The sequence below is a fragment of the Rhinatrema bivittatum genome, chromosome 7, assembly GCF_901001135.1.
Source record: "Rhinatrema bivittatum chromosome 7, aRhiBiv1.1, whole genome shotgun sequence".
Taxonomy (NCBI): Eukaryota; Metazoa; Chordata; class Amphibia; order Gymnophiona; family Rhinatrematidae; genus Rhinatrema; species Rhinatrema bivittatum.
In genome coordinates, this window is record NC_042621.1 from 39,752,188 (window position 1) to 39,777,682 (window position 25,495).

Consider the following 25,495-nt stretch of genomic DNA (forward strand, 5'->3'; position numbering starts at 1 on the left):
GGCTTTACATGCCTTCTTTAGAGTATCACTGCAAAGATTTAATCACAGCCCAAAAACAGTCCAGAATTTTTTTTTATTTTTAACCAATGTTGTCAATAATTAACTAATGAAACTATAGTCCCACACATCTCACTCAGCTCCAAGACATCAGCATCTTGTAGATAAACAGCTCAGTTCTCATTATATATCATCTCATAAGATTGCAACTCAACTCAATGATCCTGGAGTTGAGCTATCCCCTCCTAGGATATCTGATGCCAATTGAATGTTGTCAGATATCACATTTGAAGAGCTCCCTCCTCCTCCGGACACTGAAGCTACTGCTGACGACTTCAGAGCTCCAGTTAACGCACTTGGAGGGGACTCCTTCCTCAGATGACATTTCCTTCTGGGGGAAATCACATCACACAGCGATTCCATTCCCAAGCTAGCCAAGATTGTAGGAAAATTGGGTGTAAGCTGCAAATCCATGCAGAGTGAAACCTCAGCCTCAGACTGGGGAGAGGCTGCCTTCTCATCCCTGGCATCAAGAGACACCAGCCCAGGTGAACACACTGTAAACTCAGAAGAAACAAACTGCAAAATGGTTTAAGTCAAGTCAGTTGGAGATGGAGTCGAAGAAGGATGAACCACCCCACCTTTCTTCTTCTTCCCCTTACTTATTAAAAATCATATTCCATGTGTGATACAGTCATTCCAAGCAGACTACAACACAATAAAAAGTATAACAATGCAAATGTACTTAATTAAAACAATAAAAATTAAAAACATTTTATCACATTTTGACTTGATAACACCAGTTATTTACTAAAAGCTTCTAAAAACAAATGGCCCTCAAGTTTCTTCCTAAACACTTTAATATCTTCAATGATTTTTAGTTCACTTGGAAGTGTATTCTAGAGTGTTGGACAATTACAGATATTGCATGCTTCTGGGTTTGCTGGAAATGAATTAATTTAAAATTAAGGATTTCCAAAAGTTGAGAGATGATCTTAATCAGGTGGTTACATATTACCAAACTGAAAGATGTTGTGGTGCATCCTCATGCATGATTTTATAAACAAGCATGATGACCTTAAATCTAAGGTGCTGCATCACAGGAAGCCAATGTAGTAATATGATCAAATCGCGATGCCCCTAAAACTAGCTGCATGGCAAAATTTTGCAAGAGTTGCAAAGCTCAAATCTGAGATTGAGAGAGATGAATGTATAAAGAATTACAATAGTCAATGGAAGTTAAAACAAAAGCTTGAACTCAAATATACACCAATTCTACTCTTTAGACATATTTCGAAAATATAAATGTCAACTTCAAGCACGCAAACTAAACCTGATAATCATTAATGGGCCATCATTTATGGGACTAAAACATCATATAGTTCATAAGGCAAGTGTAGTGTTGCCACACCAACACATGACCATTGGTCCAAATGTCATTTTTTTAAATATCTTTATGAAATTATGCATGTAAAAACTTTAGAACACATGGACTTATGTTTATGTTCCAATATTCTGTTTGTTAAATGAGTTCCGTCTGGTTCAGTGGCATCTGACTTCATCCAACTTGCTTGGATCAGAGTAGCTCAAGTTGGATAACGTCAGACATCGCTGAACCAGGAAGAAACTCAGGTATAAAGAGAATTATCCCCTGAAGAAGGAAGCGTGTCTTCCGAAACCCGGACCGTGTAGGGTGTTTTGGGTGTCTCGCAATGGTCAGCGAATAGTTACAAGAAGATGGTTAGCAAACAGTGCATTGTATGAAGGTCGGCAAGCAACAGCCACAACGCGATCTCAACATAAACATCTCAGGATCAGCATGTGACAGTGCTGGCAACATTGGAATATTAACATAAGCCTATGTGTTCTAAAATTTTTACATGCATAATTTCATAAAGATATTTATAAAAATAAGGACATTTGGACTAATGAATATATAAGTGTGGGCATGGCAATACTATACTTGCTTTATGATCTATGTGATATTTCAGCCCCAGAAATGATGGCTCATTAATGATTAACAGGTTTAGTTCAAGTGCTTGAAGTTGACATTTATATTTTCAAGATATAAGTGTAAAGGGTGGAATTAGTATATATTTGAGTTCTTTGCATTTTCCATATTTTGAACAGATTTGATTTGGCATTGTTGCAGGTATGTCCAAAAACAAAAACTTGTACAAGATTACAAAAATCAGCAATATGTAGAATGGACTTTAAATGCCTAAGTAACTAACTTAAAATACCCCATCAAAAGAATCTGGCAAAGTTTCAAAGAATAAGTTAGCTCAGAGTCAAACACCATTCTGAGATTACGAATATGATCTGAGAATTTAATATTTTCGCCATTAAGAATTAAATGTATTAAATCAATGGGTCTCTTTTTGCTTGAAATCCAAAGGGTTTCAGATTTAATAAAATGTAAATACAGATCATTTGCAGCCATCCATTTTACTATAATGTCTAAACATAGTTTGATATTTATTTATTTTTCTATACCGATATTAGATTCAGAATTTCACACCGGTTTACATATAACGGAAATGTCTGAAGGCAAGCCTCTTAAAGACAAAATACAGTGTGACAGTTTAACAAAGTAACTATAAGAAACCATAGGAACAAAAACAAACTAAATTTACAATAATTTTTCTAACAGTAAAAATGTTCTGATTTGATTTGCTATGTTCCTGCCTGAGGGGGAAGATGGCAGTGCTATAGGGAAAAAAAAAAGGAGGGGGGAATGGGAGCTGTGATTAACTTTCTGAGGGGAATGCTATCAGAATGCACCATTAATTTTCTGTGGGGAATGCTTTCAGAAAGAGCCATGTTTTGAGGTTCTTTCTGAAGGATGGCGTAGAAGGGTCAGCTCTGAGTGGAGCTGGGAGGGTGTTCCAGATGTGGGGACCTGCTATTGACGCAGCACGATCTCTTGTGGTTACTCGAACTTCCTTAATGGAAGGAGTTGTAAGTAGACCTGTGTTGGATGAGCGTAGGTTTCTTGTAGGGTTGCATGGGTTCAGTGGTTTTTGTAGCCAAGTGGTATTGTCATTATGGATTGCTTTGTGGATGAGCATGAGAGTCTTATATTGAGACCTGAATGGTATGGGTAGCCAGTGTAGTTGTTTGAGTACAGGTGTGATGTGATCTGATTTTTTGTTGTTTGTTAGTGATCTTGCGGCTGCATTTTGGAGGAGTTGGAGGGGCTTGATGGTGGCAGCGGGCAGGCCTATTAGGAGGGCATTGCAGTAATCTAACTTGGCGTAGAGGAGGGATTGTAGTACTGTCCGGTATTCTGGAAGATGTAGCAGGAGTTAAAGTTTAAGGATTTGTAGTTTGTAAAAGTCTTCTTTTATTAGTATGTTATGATTTTTAAAGTTCAGTTCCTTATCCAGGGTGATTCCAAGGTCTCTGACCGTTGCGGGCATTTTGTATTTAAGCAGTATTGTAGGATCGGTGGTGGTAGGGGGGGGGGGGGGGGGGTGGTGGTTGTTGACACTTTGCTGGAGAGGTGTAGAATTTTCGTTTTGCTCTGATTGAGAGTGAGTGCCATTTGTGAGAGGATGTCTTTTATATCAGTAAGGTATATTTCCCATTCATTTAGTGTATTCTTGATGTTATCACTGATGGGAAGCAGAATCTGAACATCATCGGCGTATAGGAAATAGGACAGACCTACTTTGTTAAGGTAGTTGCATAATGGGAGCATATAAACATTGAAGAGGGTGGGGGATAGGGAAGAGCCTTGAGGGACTCCTTGTGGTAGGGGCATTAGTTCTGATGTTTTATTTTTGTATATTACCTTGAATAATCTGTTGGAGAGGAATGATTGGAACCATTGAAGGATGGTGCCATTGAGACCAATTTCTCTTAGCCTGTGGAGAAGGATCTTATGGTTGACAGAGTCAAATGCGGCAGAGATGTCAAGAAGTATTAGGACAAGAGAGGTCCCTTTGTCAAACCCCCGAAGTATTGTATCCATAAGGGTAAGTAGTAGTGATTCCATGCTGTGACCTTTCTTGAAACCGTGTTGGGCAGGGTGAAGTATATTTTGGTTTTCTAGGAATTCTGAAAATTGGTGGTTAACGTTTTCTCTATAACCTTGGCCAGGAATGGTAGGTTGGAGATGGGCCGGTAACTGGACAGGATAGTCTGATCCAGATGAGGCTTTTTTAGAATAGGTTTTACTACTGCGCATTTAAGGGAGTCTGGGAGGAGACCTTGTTCGAGAGAAAGGTTGACAATGTTTGCGATGGGTCTTGCTAGGCAGTTTGGAATTAGTTTGAGGGTTTTTTGTTGGTATGGGGTCGAATGGGTGGGCCACTGGGTTGATTTTTCAGATGATGGTTTCCACCTCAGAGAAGGCGATGGTCTCAAATTGTGACCTAATTGGTGTAATTAAGGATGAAGGTGCCGAGGATTCAGGGTTGATAGGTAAGTTTTTTGGGCTTAGTTCTGATGTTTTGTCTTTAAGGTATTGGGTGAATTTTTGACTGGATATTGTTGGGATATCTTTTTGGAGAGCATTGTTGATAGGCCGAGTCAGTTGGGTGACAATCAAATAGAACTTTCGGATTGTATTGGTAGTCATGAATTCTTTTAGAGTAGTAATTCCTTTTAGCTATGTTGATGTCAGTTGAATATATGTAGAGCAGTGTTCTGTATCGGTCATGTAGCTGGTTTGTAGGGTTTTTCTCCAGGCTTTTTCTGCATATCTTAATAGGCGTTTTTTGTTTTTTAGATCTTGGTTATACCAAGGTGTTTTATGTTTTGCTGGGATTTTTATTTATTTTTTGATGGTTGGGCATATAATTTTTGCAGTTTCCGTACTGATTGTGATCCATGAGTTAACTGCAGTTATGGTGTCCATTGTGTCCAATTGTTTTAGGGCCTCAGGAAGGGTTTTTTCTAGATCTCACTGGAGCACGTTTTGATGAATTCGATGAGTTTTTTTTCTTTGTGAGTGTGGATATGTGAATAGTCCACTTGGAATTTGGTTTGTATTAACTTGTGGTTTGACCAGGGAATGATGGTGGTACAAGGGGGGGAGTTGAGTGTTACTTTGTCAGGTATTGGAAAATACAGTGGGATATTATCTGCATAGCAGTGAAAATTAATATGCAGTGAATCCAAAAGATAACTTACATAGAAACATAGAAATGACGGCAGAAGACCAAATGGCCCATCAAGTCTGCCCAGCAAGCTACGCACTTTATCCATTTTTTTCCCTTTTTCTCTCTCCCACCTGTTACTATTGGCTTCCAGTACCCTCCAGCCCTAATTCCCCTCCACCCAATTTAGAGCTCTGTATCTGCATCCAAGTGACATCCAGCTCAATTAGGGGTAGCAACCGCTGTAACAAGCAGGCCACCTCCTTGCCCCATACTCTTACCCACCCCTGTTTTTATTTTTTTGTTTTGTTTTATTTGGTTTTTTTTTGGAAATAGCAGCCCTCCATCCTTCCGCTCTGTGAAGGTGGAAAACCAACTACTGGCCACTGGCATCCCGCTCCGTGAATGCCTCTGTGGCTACTGCCGCTCCGTGCAGTGTTTGAATGCCTCTGTGGCTACTGCCGCTCCGTGCAGTGTTTGAATGCATCCACTTTATTCACGCCCTCTAGACTTGATGGATCCACAGTGTTTATCCCACGCCCCTTTGAAGTCGTTCACAGTTTTAGACTTCACCACTTCCTCCGGAAGGGCATTCCAGGCATCCACCACCCTTTCCGTGAAGAAATACTTCCTGACATTGGTTCTTAGTCTTCCTCCCTGGAGCCTCAGCTCGTGACCTCTGGTTCTGCTGATTTTTTTCCGACGGAAAAGGTTTGTCGTTGTCTTTGGATCATTAAAGTTTTTCAAGTATCTGAAAGTCTGAATCATATCACCCCTGCTCCTCCTTTCCTCCAGGGAGTACATATTTAGATTCTTCAATCTCTCATCGTATGTCATCCTATGAAGACCCTCCACCTTCCTGGTCGCCCTTCTCTGTACCGCCTCCATCTTGTCCTTGTCTCTTTGTAGATACGGTCTCCAGAACTGAACACAGTACTCCAGGTGTGGCCTCACCAAGGATCTGTACAAGGGGATAATCACTTCCCTTTTCTTACTCGATATTCCTCTCTCTATGCATCCCAGCATTCTTCTGGCTTTTGCTATCGCCTTGTCGCATTGTTTCGCAGACTTCATATCATTAGACACTATCACCCCAAGGTCTCTCTCCTGCTCCGTGCACATCAGCCTTTTCCCCCCCATCGAATATAGTTCATTTGGATTTCCACTCCCCATATGCATGACTTTGCACTTCTTGGCATTGAATCTCAGCTGCCATATCTTCGACCACTCTTCCAGTTTCCTTAAATCCAGTCTCATTCTCTCCACTCCTTCCGGCGTGTCCACTCTGTTGCAGATCTTAGTGTCATCCTCAAAAAGACAAACTTTACCTTTTATCCCGTCCGCAATGTCGCTCACAAAGATATTGAACAGGACCGGTCCCAACACCGATCCTTGTGGTACACCACTTAAAACCTCTCTCTCTTCAGAGAAAGTTCCATTTACCATCACGCATTGTTTCCGGTCCGTCAACCAGTTTTCAATCCAGGTCACCACCTCAGCACTCACTCCTAAGCTTCTCGTTTTATTCACCAGTCTCCTGTGCAGAACCGTATCAAAAGCTTTGCTGAAATCCAAGTAGATGACATCGAGCGCTCTTCCTCGATCCAATTCCTTGGTTACCCAGTCAAAAAAGTCAATCAGATTTGTCTGACAGGATCTTCCTCTGGTGAATCCATGCTGCCTCTGGTCCATCAATTCTCTGGACTGAAGATAGTTCACTATTCTCTCTTTCAACAGTGACTCCATTACTTTTCCCACCACCGAAGTGAGGCTAACCAGTCTGTAGTTACCAGCTTCCTCTCTGTTCCCACTCTTGTGAAGTGGGACCACCACCGCTCTTCTCCAATCACTCAGCACTACTCCCGTTTCTAGGGATCTATTGAACTTAATGGCATAATATAAATATTAAAGAGCGAAGAGAGGACAACATGGAACCCTGGGGTACTCCAGCTTCCCCAGCAAACCATGGAGAATATGAAGTGCCAATTTTATCTTGCTGTTGACAAGCATAAGTAGGATTGGAACTTATGTTCCAATCCTACTTATGCTTATCCTACTTATGTAGCACACCACCACCAATATTGCTTGTTGAGAAGTAATCAGGACAGAAGAAACATTTGAGGTAAGAGCTCAAAGATCAGATGCCCTTCTCCCCTGGAACGCCATCTTGTATTCCTTTTTATCATCACCTTTTCCCTTGCATATAGTCTAGGGATGTGAATCGTTTTAGGACGATTAAAATTATCGTCCGATAATTTTAATATCGTCTTAAACCGTTATGGAACACAATACAATAGAGATTCTAACGATTTATCGTTATAAATCGTTAGAATCGTGAGCCGGCACACTAAAACCCCCTAAAACCCACCCCCGACCCTTTAAATTAAATCCCCCACCCTCCCGAACCCCCCCCAAATGACTTAAATAACCTGCGGGTCCAGCGGCGGTCCGGAACGGCAGCGGTCCGGAACGGGCTCCTGCTCCTGAATCTTGTTGTCTTCAGCCGGCGCCATTTTCCAAAATGGCGCCGAAAAATGGCGGCGGCCATAGACAAACACGATTGGACGGCAGGAGGTCCTTCCGGACCCCCGCTGGACTTTTGGCAAGTCTCGTGGGGGTCAGGAGGCCCCCCACAAGCTGGCCAAAAGTTCCTGGAGGTCCAGCGGGGGTCAGGGAGCGATTTCCCGCCGCGAATCGTTTTCGTACGGAAAATGGTGCCGGCCATACGCGTATGGCCGGCGCCATTTTCCGTACGGAAAATGGCGCCGGCAGGAGATCGACTGCAGGAGGTTGTTCAGCGAGGCGCCGGAACCCTCGCTGAACGACCTCCTGCAGTCGATCTCCTGCCGGCGCCATTTTCCGTACGAAAACGATTTGCGGCGGGAAATCGCTCCCTGACCCCCGCTGGACCTCCAGGAACTTTTGGCCAGCTTGTGGGGGGCCTCCTGACCCCCACGAGACTTGCCAAAAGTCCAGCGGGGGTCCGGAAGGACCTCCTGCCGTCCAATCGTGTTCGTCTATGGCCGCCGCCATTTGTCGGCGCCATTTTGGAAAATGGCGCCGGCTGAAGACAACAAGATTCAGGAGCAGGAGCCCGTTCCGGACCGCTGCCGTTCCGGACCGCCGCTGGACCCGCAGGTTATTTAAGTCATTTGGGGGGGGTTCGGGAGGGTGGGGGATTTAATTTAAAGGGTCGGGGGTGGGTTTTAGGGGGTTTTAATGTGCCGGTTTTGCGATTTTTCGATTTTTCGATTTTTCGATTTTTCACGATTTTTCACGATATTTTACCCCCCCAAACGGCAACAATACGATTCCCTCCCCCTCCCAGCCGAAATCGATCGTTAAGACGATCGAGGACACGATTCACATCCCTAATATAGTCCAAGGACCACAGCTTCATCAAAACTCCTGACAGTCTTGTCTCCCAGTATCATTTGAAATAGCAGACATTCTCTTCCCCCAATCTGGGAGCTATGAATACGGCCTCTGCAGCCTCTCTAACCCCAGCTAGGGCAGGGAGCAGAAACTATACCACCAAACCTTGTCTCCTGAACCCAGGTTCAAGAATCAGCCCCTAATCTTTTGAGTGGCAACACACAATACTATCACTGAACTGTACACCGAGCTACATTTAAAATACTTTTTAGTAAAAACACTTTAGTAAGTAACTAAGTGCCTTGAAAGATTTAACTGGAGAGAGAAATACTCAGGAGATGGAATGATTGGGTAAGGAGGGTGGAGACACCCACAAGTTAGAGGTAGGAAGGGGAGGGGAGAAAGGAGAAACCCTTGTGAGAGAGGAGGCGGCAAGAGAATGGGGGAAGAGAGAAATGAAACTCAGCAGGTATGGGGGTCTGTGGGAAATGGAGGGAAGAAACTTAAGAGCCACTGGGTGGATCTAGGAGGGGGGAGAAACCCAGAAACAACTGAGGGAAGTGAAGGACAGGTGGAAAGGAAAAACCCAGAAGGGGAAGAGAGGAAACATCCTAGAGCCATTGTGAGGTATGAGAAATTGCACAATACACCCCACTCTTTGTGAGTTGAACTGTAAGTGTGCAAGGTCTCCATGAAAGCAATACATTGCAAGGTGTCAGAAATGACAGTGATTAAAATTATCCAAAATTTATCCTAATTACATCCAGATATAAAAAGTATGGAACTGACCAGGCCTCTTTCCAGCCTCCTCAGGTCTGGAGCTAATTACTGCCTCCTCTCGGTCTGGAATGGCTGCAGGGAGAAACATGGTACAGGGCATCATCATCTCTGGTGTAGTCACCTGGAAAGGGAAGAAAACATCTAAGTATTACAAGAGAATGAAAAAGCAAAAGCAGCTTTGCCATTCCAAACTCTCTCCTTTACCAGGCACAGTCCACTGCATGGACAACTATTTCAATGGCTATATTTAGGTTCCCAACAATAGTACCTGTGCTGCAAAAACACCGATTTTTAGTATCCCTAAAGAACCCCTAGTTAGTTGGAAAATAAACACCAAAATTTACAGTATATAAACAACAAAAATCAGCTCTAGTAATATTCCTTATATCACTAGTTGCATATACAGAGAAAATAATTATTAAAAATTTTAACTTTATTAAAAATGCTTCTATTCTGCCTATAATAACTATGTTAAGACTTTGCTTGCTGACAATGTACAGTATCATGGACTGTGAAACTTCTTGTATAGTCAATCAAGGTGGACAGTCAAAAGATACCTTAACCACTTGTTAAATGATCCCCCGATTGCTAGAATCTGGGGCAAAAGAAGAGGAGTAGTAAATAGAAGACTCCAGACTTCTAATAGTAGCTTTCTGCATCGTGTTTCTTAAATTCTGAGGCTAATGCATTTAACATATGGTGGGATTTTTTTTGCCATACTGGGTCAGACAAAACCTAGTATCCTGTTTACAGTAGAGGCCAATCCAGGTCACAGGTATCTAGCAGGATTCCAAAAGGTCAATAGGGTCCATACGGCTTATCCCAGGGATAAACAGTAGATTTCCCCAAGTCCATCTTAATGGCTTAAGGAGTTTTCCTCCAGGAACTTGTCCAAACCTTTTTTTTAAAACCAGCTACACTAAACCTTTACATCCTCTGGCAATGAATTTAAGAGCTTAATTATGCATTGAGAAAAAAAAATGTTCTCCTATTGTTTACAACTTAGTATCTTCATTGCATGTTCCCTAGTCTTTGTACTTTTTGAAAAAGTAAACACCCAATTTGTGTTTGCCCTTTCTACTCCACTCATTTTATAGACCTCTATCATATCTCCCCCAGGCTGAAGAGTCCTAACCTCTTTAAGCCTTTCCTCATAGGGCAATTGTTCCATCCCCTTTATCATTTTGGTTGCCCTTCTCTGTACCTTTTCTAATTCTGTGATGATATTTTATTTTTAGATACTGTGATCAGAATTGTACACAATACTGAAGGTGTGGTCGCATTATTGAGCGATACAGGTGCATTACGATATTCTCTGTTTTAGTCCCCATTCCCGCCTTAATATTTCCTTGCATCGTATTTGCTTTCTTGGTTGCTGCCTCACGGTGAGCAAAGGATTTTTTAATTTTTATCGAACCATCAACAGATATAAAAATAATCGTCAGCAATCACTGTAAGACAGACATGATTCATGAAATTTATATGATGAAATATACTACCCTCCTGCAGCCCATCTTCCCCACCCCACTACCTTCAATTCATATAGCCATCAACATAAAAAATGGATGCTCAAATAACTAAAGATGCAATAGGTCAAGTATGTTCTTGAGTTAATATGTTCAAAAAGGAGGTGAGTAAATCTTTATGGAAGACAGTTAATTTCCCCATATAAAACATATTCTAGATGTCTTTATGTAACAATGTTATAAAATCCTCCTCCAATGGGCCGCAGGTTCACATTTAGCAACAGAAAGAATTAGAACAGTCAATTTTACTTTCTTTAGAGAAATATCAGGGAATATAGAAAGAGGAAACATTTGGGGATATTGACAGACAAAACCCCTCAATGTGTTGTACCTCTCCCCAAAACTACTGAATGCAACCCCATTAGATGTGATAAAATGACCCTACCTATCTTCACTGGTGCCAAGCTTCCAACATAGATGGAAATATTTTATCCAGCTTAGCTAGTGTCAAATACCACTTTAGACTAATCTTACAGCAATTTTCGAAGAAGAGATAGAACTTTTTGCAATCCATCAAACACACTTATCCTATGATGCCTCATCTAAATCATATCCCAAATCAGTTTCCCAAGCAATTACATGTTTAGCTTTAATAATCAATTTAGGGAAAAGTAAGGCATAGATCTTGGATATCAAGCTTTTCTCCTTGATAGCTTTACAGCATATGGTCACAAAAGCAGTTAAAGATCCAGAAAATGCTCAACTAATTGAAGTAGATTTGGTCATACCTGCATATATCCAAACCACTCTGACTCCAACAATCCATATCATGCACTGAGAGCCTTAAAACCAAGAACTTTTTTTTAAATCAAAAAATTGACCCAATTGTCTAAGTCCTAACATATCTCATCATTAAAAAACAGGATGTAGCCCCAAGAGAAAGGCCCTTGTTAAAACTTAGGGTAGGTAGAGGTGAATAATCTCTGTGCCCTGTGAGTGACAGTCTATACCCAGTCCATATCTTGAAAAATAATCCAATAAAAGGATTAGCAATGCTTCTTAATCTCACCCCCACCTCACCATCCTTTGGCCCCAGATCAACCTGATCAAGGGAATTCTCCCATGGATAACCTGCTTTATGTAACCCCATTGTTTTCCCAGACAAGAATGCTACCATTTACATATGACCCTGAGTTGAACCATTATGTAATAAAACAAAGTCAAGGACAGCCAAACTCCCATAATCCTTTTTCTGATACATAATACTCCTAGAGATATGTGGAGGTCAATGCCTCCAAATAGAACTGAAAATTCTTTGTTGGAGAAATGTCAAAACAGCATCTTGAACAGCTAGTGGTAGCATTTGAAATAAATAGCACCACCTAGATAATATTGTCATTTTAAAAACTGCAATTCGCCCCAACCAAGAGAATTCATAAGGAATCCAGGATGACAAATCTTGCAGTTTTTAGACATAAAAAGAACAAAGTTTAATTGGAACAATGTTTTTCAAGCCACACCTAATCATATTCCTAGATACTTCAGACTTTCGCAGGGGAATGTATCCTTTAATTTTGCCATCTCATCAACATGACTTCCTCATGTTAACTTTAAATTCCAATACTTTTCCATAAGAGGTCAGTTCCCTCTAACACTGGTAGGGTGAGAAAGGATTTAGCAATAGAAGAGAGGACATCATTTGCAAACAGATTTCAAAGTCTTTGTGTCCCACTCCAGTTTCAGAAATATCTCTCAACTAACACATCCTCTCCACCAGGGGTTCCATTACCAAGGCAAACAAAAGTGGTGAGAGAGGGCACCCTTGCCTAGTATCTCTACCTAATGGAAACAAATCTGAATATCGTCCATTAACTTTAATGCTGGCTTCTGGGTGCAGGTAGAGAGAATCTTCACTCAAGTCAAAAAATTTGGGCCTAGTCCCACCTTTTATAATACTCTAAACATAAAGCCCAAGTCTATCCGATGAAATGCTTTTTTGCCACCTACAGATAAAAGCACAGTAGCAGTGTTCTCCTTCCATGCCCACCAAAGCAGATGTAGGATTTTTCTATTATTGAACACTTGTCTCCCTAGGATAAAATCACCCAGTTCAACTGCATCAGCAGTATCTTTGCCAATATCTTTTTTTTTTCATTTAACTTTTTTTTATATCAAGTCAACAACAGCATCAACATAAACATATTACTACATATATAACACATCAAAACCAAATATACTGTTTCAATGTTTTTTTCCCTCCCCTCCCCCATATTAAGCACAAAATCAACTGTATCGTCGATACCATAGCAAAAAATGGTTCCCACACTGTTACGTGATAGGACATCCTATTTCTTCAAATAGCTATAAGATAAGTAATGAATCTTCTCATGAGCAGGTCATTTACTTCTTTCCAACATGCTGCTAGCTCACATCTTTGCTGCATTTAAAAGATGCATTATCAGGTTCCTCTTCTTAAGTGGTCATATGGAAATATGAAAAGTAGAAATATTTTGGGATTCATAGGCACTTAATAGCATGTCCTTAATTATGCTTGATATTAAGTTCCAAAACCCCACAACTTCCTTATAGGTATACCACATATAAAAATGTTCCCACATCTCTACATTTTCTCCATTACTATTCAGGAAAACTTCTAAATATATCATGTTAAGCCTGAACAGAGTAAGGTACCACCTGTGGAAGTTAATAACATTTTGTATAACACAAGCAGAAAACGAATTCTTAGCTATTGTCATATAAACAGATTTTCCATATTTGTTTGGTCAAAGTTTCCCCAATATCCTGTTCTCACTGTTTGGCATGCTTAAATTTATTCTCCTGGTCAGGAAATGGGGTATACATTTTACACAGCAACCCTTCTGAGTGTCTTTAAAGCATAATTCTTCAAAGGGAGGTAATTACTCATTACTTGACTTTTAATGGGATACCTAGTCATACAATGTCTGATCTGGAGATATCTAAACCTTTTCACCTCAGACATTCCAAATCATTTTTAATTCTTCAAATTTTAATTTTTATCATAAAATAATTTTTCACAACACTAACCCATACCTTCTCCATCTATGAAAAGATGCAGTCATATTTGCCCGTTATCAGGTCCCCCATGTAACTAAGGGCATGACAGGGGAGTACATTAACCTATATTTGTTCCATAATTTTACTGTTAACATAGTAAAGGAGTTTTCTAACCTCTTAACTGACCCAACCATAGGTGAACCCCAAATCCAAGTATATAAAGATGTAGTGTGTAGTCCTGCTTCTTTCACCACCTCCCATTCTTTAAGTGTATTCGTTAGTCTCCCTTGACAGACAACTCTGAGTTGGGCTGCTACATAATATTGCCAAAAAAGTAGCACTGCTAACTCTCTTTTAGAATTGCTCTTACTATTGTTTGTTCACAGATTTGTATAATTAGTTAACTGTACATACTATTTATGTTTTTAACCTGTAAACGCTCTGATTTTCATTTGGAAGAATGGTATATAAACCTTTTGTAAATAAATATCCAAGGTGGTCTTTTCCAAATATAGCTGAAAATTCTTTTCTACAATAACTGCAAAAATGTATTTGATATTTCAATAGGAAGGACTTGACCTTGATGGAAATATCCATTTCATTTTTATCTTAGCAATATGCCCAAGTCATGAACAATTATAGCTGGCCCATACTTCCATTTTCCTAAGTGTTTTATCCAGAGGTATATAATTTAATTGAAATAATTGTCACCAGTCTGCCCCTAACTGTATTCCCAGAAACTGAATGCTCCTTTTTGCCCATTTAAAAGGGAAATTAGTTTGTATTTTGTTATGCTTGGATCACATCTAAATTAAGATTCAAAATTTTTGATTTCCCCATGTAAACTTTGAAACTTGACACCCTCCCAAAAAATTCCATTTCTCTAATCAATATAGGTAAAGAAAAGAAGGGCTTTGTTAGTGTACATAAAATATATGCGAACAAGGAAATCTTGAATGTTGACTGGTCCACCTGAAAACCTTGAATATCCTCATTTTGCCTAACTTTTTCTGCAAAAGGTTCTACAGATAAAGCAAACAAGTGGGGACAGCCAACTCACCTGTCACGTACCTCTGCATAAAGAAAATTCCATGGAGTATCTCTTATTTACCTTAACATGCTTTAGGGGAAGAATATAGGGCCTTTATCCAATTCAGAAAATTAGGACCAAAACTCACTTTCTGCAAAACCCGGAACACATACCCTCAATGTATGCGATAAAAGATTTTTCTGCATATATAGTTAACAGTATCACAGGTACTATTTTCTTTTTAGCCCTCCAAATCAAGTTAATATTTTTCCTATCATCATCTGCTGCTAGTCTTTCCAGTATAAAACCAGTCCAATCAATCTTAACCCCCGCGGCAAGTATTTTGGCCAAGATTTTCAAATCCAAATTAAGGAGTGATATTGGTCTAAATAAACTACCTAAAGTTGCGTCTTTACCAGGCTCTGGCAAAACTAATTCCCATCACCTCCACTGATCTAGTCAATACAGGGGCCCTCAACAATGTATTATACATCTTCAATAGAGGCGAGACCAAAAAGTCTTTAAATTCCTTGTAGAATCGTGCAGTATCTCTGTCCAATCCGGGGGCTTTATTTAACTTGAGGGAAGCTACAGCTGCTAGAATTTCAGGTCTCAATTTCACCAACTAATTTTTTTTTTTTTTTTACTAATGTCCTGCGGGATACAAGGCAAACAGGATGACTCCAAATATTGATCTACAGCCTCCTCTCATATAGAACTATCAGCTGCACACAGTTTTGATAGAACTGTACAAAATGAACATCATCAAATAAAAGAACCCGATACTTTTATTTTTAAAATGTGAGTTTGTGCTTGTCTTTTTAATCTCCAAGCGAGCTTACTTGCCTTTTTTCCCGATTCAAAATACATCTTATAGTTTTTATCACATTGATACTGAATTTCTTCATGAAGTATTACTTTTAACCTACCTCTATGTAGGAACCACGGCGTGATCAGTGGACCCCTAGCCTGAGTTGGGGTTGATGCTACCTGAGATGGTAAACCCCCACAGGTCCCCAACGTCAGGAGGCGAGGCCGGAAGAAGACAGGGGACAGCTGGAGCTTCACCATTACCAGTCCACGTTCCCCGCAGGTTGAGCCCTTGGGAGCTGGGAACAGCTGGACTTAGGTGGGTCCCTGAGGCGTGGTATTGGTGCCGGGTCCGGAGCTGGAGCAGGAACGAGAATGGAGTCAGGTGGCTGGCAGACAGGACTAGGCAGGCAGAGTTCAGGCGCCAGCAGCAGAAGGAGGCGGGTGCCTGCCTAGAGTCAGAAGGCAGATGGCAGGCTGGCCAGGGATGGCCAAGAGTCACAATCCCGCCAGAGGACTGATGAGCCGAGCAAAGTCCAGTCCAGGGTTCAGAGGCATGCGGCAGAGGAGAAGAGTGAAGTCCAGTCCAAGGATCAGAGGCAGACGACCAGAGTGAGATCCAGTCCAAGGTTCAGAGCCAGGAGATCTGTCCAAAAGAGACTCCAGGAAGGAGGGCGCAAGGCCTGGTCCTGGAGCGGGAATCAGGTACTGGATCAGGAGACAGGTAGCGGAACAGGAGTCAGGTACTGGAACTGGTTTCTAGGAGAAGTGCAGGATCCCGAGAGAAGCAACACAGGAGACTCGTTGCCAAGCCATCTGAGTACGGCCTGAGGGAGTCTTATATAGTCCTGCACTGATGACATCATCCTCCGGGGCGGTCCCAGGTTTCCTGCTGAAGGCTCTTAAATAGCTTCCTTAAATAGCTGCCGAAGGCCCTTAAATAGCGCGCCTAGGGGGAACCCTGGACGGGTCTGCGTCTCATGCACTGGCGAGGCAGAGGAGGCCCCGGTGTTGGCGAATGCAAGCGGAGTGGAATCTGCAAGGCAGGCCGTGGCAGCCGATATCCTAGGCAGGGCCCAGAGGCATAGCTGAGTAGATGAAGCCAGCATGGGGGTTCCACGGGCAGTGAGTGCAACACTCTAGCTTTATCCAATTCCCTGAGTATTTTTGGTTGATGATATATTTTATGCTGTGCTTCCAACCATTTAATTAATCCTAATAAATATAATTTTTCTTTTTGTCTCTCCTTTTCTAAGACTACTGCTTTGGCTATCAATTTGCCATAAATAACAATCTGTGCCAAAACATCATTTTGGTAACTGAAGTGTAGATATTTTATATCATCTCTACTGTCTATGCAAACCTGCTCATTTCTCAAAGTATCATTCAGTCTCCATCGTGACCGTCCATGTTCTTCATGCATGAGCACTCAATCACATACCAGTGATGTGTAGTCAGCCTACGTTATTGCCCCAATATGAATGTTTGTATATGCTGTCATTGCTATTTTATTCATTAAATATGACTTATGAACTCTGGAATAAGTATAGTCTCATGCTGATGGATTCAATATCACCACGTTTAGGATGCCCCAAGATGACAGTAGTAACCAATTTATTTCAGTTATCCTGGAAATAAGCCCAACTTCCCAAGCTATTATACAAAGCCAGATTGATAGTAAGGTTGAAATCTCCCCCCAATATAACAACCTTCCACCATCCTACTCAATTGTTCACCCACTTTGGTATAAAAATGTCCCTGCCCTACATTTGGAGCATATTCACTAAAGTAAGTTTTTCATGGCCTAATTTTATTTTATTGTTAAGTATCAACCTCTGTCCCTCTTACAATCCAGCACCCTGCAATGCAAAGTATCTGACAACATAAGCCCACCCCACCATGCTTCTTTTGAAGTAGACTGAATGCATAATACTCTAACAAATGTTCATCTTTCTTCAGAAGATGGGTCTTCTCCTGGACAAAGAAAATGGCGAGACAGCTTGAATGCACCTCCTTCAATAACTCCTTCTTTCTAGGGGAACTGAGGCCTTTTACATTCCTCTTAATTTTTTTTAAACAAACTGTTTATTGCAAACCCAGTCAATAATACAATGAAACAAAAAACAATGAAATGTTATACATTGTTCCCCATTTTCTTCCCAGTTCCACCCCTCTCCGCTGTATATAATAATAATCAATAAAGAAGCACAGAGGAATTATTCAAAGCAATCGAACAAGAACTTCAAAACGTAAGCATCATTCAGAAAGCTTTAAGTCCGTCTTATATCCAGATCTAAATTCTTCAAAAAAGGGAACCATGTAGCATTGTAAAATTTCCGTGCTTTTTCCATTCTCAGGTCTGCAGTTCCATATTCTATGATCATGTCAAACATTTGAGAACGCCACATTGTAATATCAGCACGATCACATCAAGCCATTTGAGAAGGCTACAGCGCTTCACCAATAAACAAGCTTTGACCAGGAGAAAAACGTGTGTGTCCTCCCCATCATCTTGCCCTGGGATACATGATATAATATAGCAAAGCCACAATTGGTAATCACTGACTTTTCACTCATATTTGCCAACAAACTAATAACTTCATTCCAAAATACTAATATTTTCAGACATTCCCACAAGCAATATACAAGAGTGGCAGATGACAAACCATTTCTTACAATGATCAGAACTGATATTCATATGCTTTGCTGGTACAGGGGAGACTATTAAACTTTGTAGAATGTGAAACTAATTCATGTAGGATCACATTTTCAGTAGACATACATTAATATAATAATCAATTTTACATTCTTATGATCAAAATGCTGCCAATGTATCCAACATTTTATGCCTTTCTAAATTATGGAAGAATTTATACAACTGTACTAAAGAATGACTATATTTACGACACATCCTAGCATATGCATTAAAAGCCGGGGACATTACTGGAAGTGTTTCTCTTTGTATTGTGGATATAATATAATCATGAACTTGTAAATAAAGCAAACAATCCTTATTCGTAAAACCCAGTGCCTGCTGGCTGTGTGAATTTTGTGTGTTTCTTTATCAATATAATCTCCCAACAGTTTCAAGTGACCTGTTACAGCATGTCTAAAAAAAAACCAAAAAAAACATTTTTTGATCTAAACTTGGAGGGAAATTGGGATTACCAGCCAAAGGTTAAAAATGAGAGATTGTAGCAGAAAGACCTAACTTTCCTCTGAGCACCCTCCACATGTTGCAAAGAGTCAATAATTGCTTGACAGATACATGCAAAGAGGGAAGAGATCCCTCTTGATTTAACAAAAATTTCAACTTAAGGGGACAATAACTTTGACCTTCCACATGCAAGTCCATGTAACCACTGTTATCTAATATCCAATCTCCTAAAACATGCATGTTACTGACTAAATAAAAGTTGAAATTGGGAAACCTCAAACCTCCGTCTCCCTTAAGTACCGTCAGTCACATTAGTGACGATCTAGTTTTATCTGTGCAATCCCGCCCTGTAAAGACACTGGGAATGTCATCCAACTCTCCATGCCTTTCTTAAATTGTTTGATACTGGGTGGATTATGTGAAAACCATAAGTTAGGTTTCTCTATGAATCTGAATTCCACCCTGCCATTTCAGGGGAAAATCCATCCAATCAGACTTCAAAGTACCTAACACATCTACTGCTTCTGTTTTATCTAAATTGAACTTAAATCTGGGCACTAGTCCATACTGTGCAATAATGTCCAGAGCAGTAGGAAGAGAAGCTGCAAAATGTGACAATAATAAAAGAGCGTCTGCAAAATGTAAGATCTTCAACACCTTTCCCCCTATCTTAATGCCTTGTCCTCCCTCAGTGACCTTTAATAAAGAAACCAAAGATTCTAAAGATAAAATAAAGAGTAAGGGCAAAAGCGGGCACCCCTATCTAGTACACTGGGATAAGGCAAAACTTTGGCACTAGGATTTGTATACAAAACACTTATAGCATCTAATATTTGGCCTTGGAAACCATAACTGGAAAGCACAAATCTAAAACAATCCCCAGGATACCCTATTGAATGCCTTTCTCAGCATCACAACCAACTAATGTTGGGTCCTTTACTCCTTGCTGGTGACACTTTTCCAGTGCCAAAAAATGTACTCATGTTCATAAGTACATTCCTTCTCCATGCAAATCTCACTTGATCTTCAGATATCAATGTCGACCTTGTATATTACATGTTATTAGCTATCTTAGCATACAATTTGATATCAATATTGAGAAGTGAGATAGGGCACTAGCTTGCTGGGTTTGACTGATTTTTCCCACTCTTAGGCATCAGTTATAACTTTCCCTAAAGAAGAAGGAAGGTGTGAATATGTAGGTAAAGCATTGAACAAGATGTTAAGATAGTCTCTTATGTGATCAATAAGAGCTTTATAAAACCCAGCACTTTAAGATTAGCGATCTTTTATCACCTTGTTCACCTCAAAGGTTGTTAATAGTTCATTCAGTTTCCAAGCAACATCCACAGATACTGTCATCAGTTAACTTTCATCAAAAAATCTTCTCTTGCTCTTCTGACTCGATCAGTACAGGCATATAAACTAGCATAAAAATCCCTAAATACCCTACTTATGTCTTTAGGTTGGGACCATGTTTTTCCCATTCTTCTCATACAGAGTTGAAATAAAGTTAAGGTCAAGATTCGCTAGTAACCTGCCTACTTTGTTGCCATACTAATACAATCTATGTTTTAAAGTGGGTAATGTACGACACGCCCTAGTTTGTAGGAGCTCATGTAGCATTTGTTGTACTCATTTAAGTTCTTACTGTGTCCTATGGAATTTCATAAGAATCAAAGATCTTTTCAACCTTTGCAAGTCTTTTCCCAAATCTAATATAGTGTGATTTAACAGCTTTTTCTTGTGTTTCACATACCCTATGATTTCTCCCCTCATAACTGCTTTGGCTGATTCTCAAAATAAAAGCGGATTTGACCTATGTTCTTGATTGCCGTCTACATACAGCTGCCACTTTTCCACCAAAAAAGCTGGGAATTGTCTTGAATCAAATTATTGGGCATTTTCCAGAGGCTAGGCACCTATTCTGCAGGGCCTAACAATACATAAACAAGGAATTAGAAGTCCCACACATATATCAAAACTCCAAAACCCAGTTAGTTTAAGCAACTTGAAACAGATTGTCCGAGAAAAGAAAAAAAAATACTACACATCTTCAATATCAGCATAAAGCTGAGGCATTTCCTATCCAGCGGGTGGCATAAATAAACCAAAGAGGAAAGTGAAAAAAAACAAACCATCTGCACCACAGATTGTAAAGTATCTTCCAAAATAATCATGTTATCGAAGACAAACAATTCCACATTATCAAGAATATTGTTAGCTTCCATCAAACATTAAATCTTGGAACTCAGAACAAAAACACTCATTCCTCAAAAAAAAAAAAAAAAAAAAAAGGCAGCCCAGAGCCATATGACAGTCAATACATGAATCTCTTGCCTCTTCAGTAAGTATCCGCACTATTAAAAATTCTTTCAGAGATCATAGTGCAATAAAAAGAAAATGAATGCGGTAGAGAAATATAGAAGAAAACGCCAACAGAAATTGTCTTTTGGGCACACAAAGTATCCTCCAGGACTGGCTTCCATGTGATTCTTGGTTTCTACAGCAGATTTGAATAATTTCATTTTCCTGGCATTCTTGCTGTTTATTGCAATAGTGGCAAGCTACTAAAACTAGGATCCTGCCCCCATGAGCTTAAGTGTTAAAGTCTTATAATGTGGACTGAGCTGTGTCTGGATCTAAGCGATGTATTTTGGACCTATCAAAAAGGGGTTTCAACCTTTCAGAGACAGCAAGCCGCCGCAGCCAAGGTGAAGGTGTATAAAAAAATACATCAAAAACCTGTGTGCTCTCCTGCGAATGACAAATGTTCTGCAAGAACAAGCATCTAGCACTCACAATGTTAAGTTGGGAAAAGGGTTGTACTGTTTAGCCTGCACAGAGAACAGCAGCAGCGAAGGAAGCCAAAGGAATGATGGGAGACCTTTCTTTTGGCTTCCTCCTCTGCAGGCTATGTAGAAAAGGCACAATTTAGCTGGCTCTCTGTATGCGCTGGGGATTGATGTACCACTTGTTTGAACATAAGTTTATGTAACCAGTAGAACAAAATGCAGGAGCTCAATAAACTGGAAAAACTAAATAAACTGAAAAATTAGGGGTGGTACTTAGAGCTCATTTGTTGCGTGTCTTTACCTGCTCACCACATCATGTAATCCTCTCATTGTAACAATTTTATTTTAAATCTGTTTTTATTATTTTCCAATAATAGTACAACACAATTACACATATGCATAAAACAATATGAAATACAAAAGTTTAATCAGTTATCAGCATGGTTCCTTACTTCCCCATTCCTCCCATCCCACTCTACAAATATTATAACCAGGTTAAGTAGTTGACTGTTATTGTCCAGTTAAAAGTCATTCAAAACCTGGCAATGAGTTTTGTGGGGAAGATGTGAAATATATGGAAACCATGTATCCAAAACCTTCTTCCTTCTTGGGTTCATTGATTTACACATTTATTCTATAACTAATAGGTGATGCATTTTATTTCTCCAAAAGATAATATTTGAAATGATTGGCTGTCTCCAGAAATATAGTATAGTTAATCTTGCCAACAATAAAACTTTCCGTGTCCAGAAACTTTGTACAGATGAGCAGTATGTCATAGAACAAATATCTCTAAACAGCGCAAAGTGTCAAATGGTGATATAATCCATTCCATATATAAGTACACTTTTTTCCAAAATATCTGTATTTTAAAGCAGAACCTGAAAGAATGTCCAAGATTGCCTACTACGGAAGGACATTTTATACATATATCCGAGTCTGTTTTACGTGCTAGAAAAACCTGGTGCTGTGAAATAAAAGCTCTATTTAGAAATTTAAATTGACTTTCTCGTAATTGTGTATTAGTCTAAATCTTTTGCACACCAGCAAAACAGACATCAAATACCTTTACAGGCAACTGTAAATCATAATTCTTCTGCCCACCTATTCCTCAATGATGTAAGATCACATTTATCTTTGAGTCAAATCAAAGATTTATAAAGATGCCAGGATCAAACCACCCTTGTAAAGTTGCCCAATTTTCTTTAATCAATACAGAGTTAAAGACCCCACATAATAGCAACACTGAAGAAAAGCAAAATGGTCTTTCTCCCCGTTAACATAAAAGAATCCTGCAGTTCTGCAAATTTGAAATATTCCCCTTGGTTATTTAACGGTTGTCTGATCACTATTAATCCTGTGTCTCCAGCCTAAAATTATTCCTCTTTGCATACCTGGTGGAAAATCACCATTACGCTTCAAATGCTAAAAAAGGGGATACTGTATAATTCAGCTGTAATGTATGAGTGAGCTAACGCCAAGATTTTTGTAAGGGATTGATCAGACAATGATTTTTCAAATGATTAGGTAATTGTCTCTTAGTAACAAGCAAAACAATTGTAAAGAAAAAGGAAATACCATCCCTGCTTCAAACTGATAGGCAGTATAAGAACTAGTGCCTTGAAGCCAGTCTCCCATATGCCATATTTGCTGCCATATTACCGGTATATAACTTCAGATTAGGTAAATCCAATCTCCCCTTTCCCCAAAGTTTCATAAGATGAGCAAGAGCAATGTGGGTTTTTTTCCTCTCCATAAAAAGGTAATTTCCTTTGAAAGAAGTGTCCGAGACAGCCTATCTAGATAAAAAGGAAGAAGCCTGAAAACATATAACCATGTAGGCAATATGATCATCTTAAATAGGTATATTCTCCCAAGAAGTGAGAGATTTAAAGTAGTCCATGCTCTCAAATTAAGTTTAGTGGTCGCAAACAACCCTTGTACATTGCTTTTGTAAAAGGTGTAAATCACTTGGCAATAGAATTCCCAAATATTTTATCATCTTCTCTGTCCATTTAAGAGGAAAATTTCCCATCCATCTCTGCGTATTCCATTTACCAATGCAGAGGGCTTTGGATTAGTCAAGATTTAACTTAAACCCTGACATACCTCCATAGCATTAAATTCATCCAGTTCTCTCACAGAAGCCTCAGGTTCCAAAACATGAACCAATAAATCTGCAAATGCTGATAGAGATCCCACTTGAGAGAGTGTCTCTCTGCATCATAGGTCTTATTCTATCAGCGCCCACTGTAATCCATTTGTACTTGGGTTCTTGTATGCTCTGTGTGAGTTGGTTGGGGGGGGGGGGGGGGACAACATATGGGCTACACAATTGTGAAGAACTGATATCTTTGGGTCACAGGTCTTATCCTACCTGAGCCCACTGTAAACCTTTTTTTTCTGGGATTTTGAAATATCTGTGGTAATGGGGAAACGATTCCTGAATACTGTAAATACTGGTTGCTAATACTTTCTTTATTGCAGCTAATTCAGCTTTAAGGTGAACAAACTCCTTTTTCATGGAAAAGAGCTCTGAACAAATGGGCAAGCCCTAAGTTTCCAGATGATTTGCCTCAAGATAAAGGCTCTTGACATCCGCAACTCTCTGTCCAGAGATGGATTGATTCAAGTGAAATGCAGTGACCACTTTCAGTAAAAAGGAAGGAACAGTACACAGCTGTACCACTCCTGGAGTCACCTGAAGGAATGGCTCACAGCAAGACAAGACCTGGAAATCGGAAACCCTATATGCAGACGATATTATCACAAGGAACACAGTTTTCAAAGACAGGGTACGCAGTGGTCTAAACGCAAGGCCTGCTAAGAAAACCAGTAACAATTAAGACACTAAAGGGGCATTGGAAAATACAAGGCAGGACAAAGATGGTTCACTCCTTTCAGAAAATGGCCATATCAGGAGAACCGACAAGGAACCACCATTTACCTGACCCCTGAAACAGGCAAGACCCGCTACTTGCACCTTTAAGGAAATGAGAGCCAAGTCTTTATTCAAGCCATCCTGCAAAAATTCCAAAATGAGTGGAATTTTGACCGAGGAAGGAAGAGTACCTCAGTCCTCACACCAGGCCTCAAACACTCTCCAAACCTGCACATACGCCAAGGAAGAGGGAACTTTCTAGCTTTCAAGTAAGGTGGAAATCACTGCCGCAGAGTATCCCCACATCAGACCCACCAGCACCTCTTTGAGCTCATTCAGTATCCTGGATGTATCTCTTCCTGCCACATGGCTTTGTCCAATTGCAGTTTTGCTAGTTCCATCCAAACACTCTTCTGTAAATGGGGTTGTATCTACCCTACTCCCATCTGCACTCTTTGGAGATTCTTTCTACTCAAGCTTTGCCCATCCTGGTTATTTTTTCTTGTCTTTCAGCTTCAGATAGTCATTCCTGTGTGCCTCTTTTTGGGTTCCTTTGTACTGATCTTTTTGCCTTTGTTCACTTTTCTTACATAAAGATTTGTCTTTGTTACAACTCCTTTTAATTTAGCCTACTGTTGTTCCATTTCTCCTAAGTCTTCTAGCTCCTCTTCAAGGTACTTCCCCATTTTAACAAAGTCTGCATTTCTGAAATCCATGACTGATCTTCATGTCACTTCTCTCCGTATTAGCCTCTATATCAAACCATACTATCTGATGGTCACTGGTGCTTAGGTGGGAACCTAACTGGACATTAGAGATATTCTCTCCATTTGTGAGCACCAGACTAGTATCCCGTCTCCCTTTGTGGGTTCTATCACCATTTGTCTAAGCAAAACCTCTTGAAAGGCATCCACAATCTCCCTACTTCTTACAGATTCTGTAGCAGGGATATTACAGTCCATATCTGGCAGATTAAGATCTCCAATGAGCAACACTTCTCCCTTCCTTCCCACCTTTTGGAGGTCTTTGTACAAATCTCTGGCCAGTTTTCTGATTGTGAGGC

The 25,495-nt window shown here is 40.1% G+C and overlaps 1 protein-coding gene across 4 annotated transcripts in view; it reads right to left on the bottom strand.

The window, feature by feature from the left end:
* ZFHX3 (zinc finger homeobox 3) overlaps positions 1 to 25,495 on the bottom strand; it is an 876,987-nt gene that overhangs the window by 152,245 nt on the left and 699,247 nt on the right. For all 4 annotated transcript variants that reach the window (XM_029608283.1, XM_029608281.1, XM_029608282.1 and 1 more), the window contains one exon: positions 9,267 to 9,378. In XM_029608283.1, coding sequence (XP_029464143.1) covers positions 9,267 to 9,378 — 112 coding nt within the window. The remainder of the gene's footprint in view (positions 1 to 9,266; positions 9,379 to 25,495) is intronic.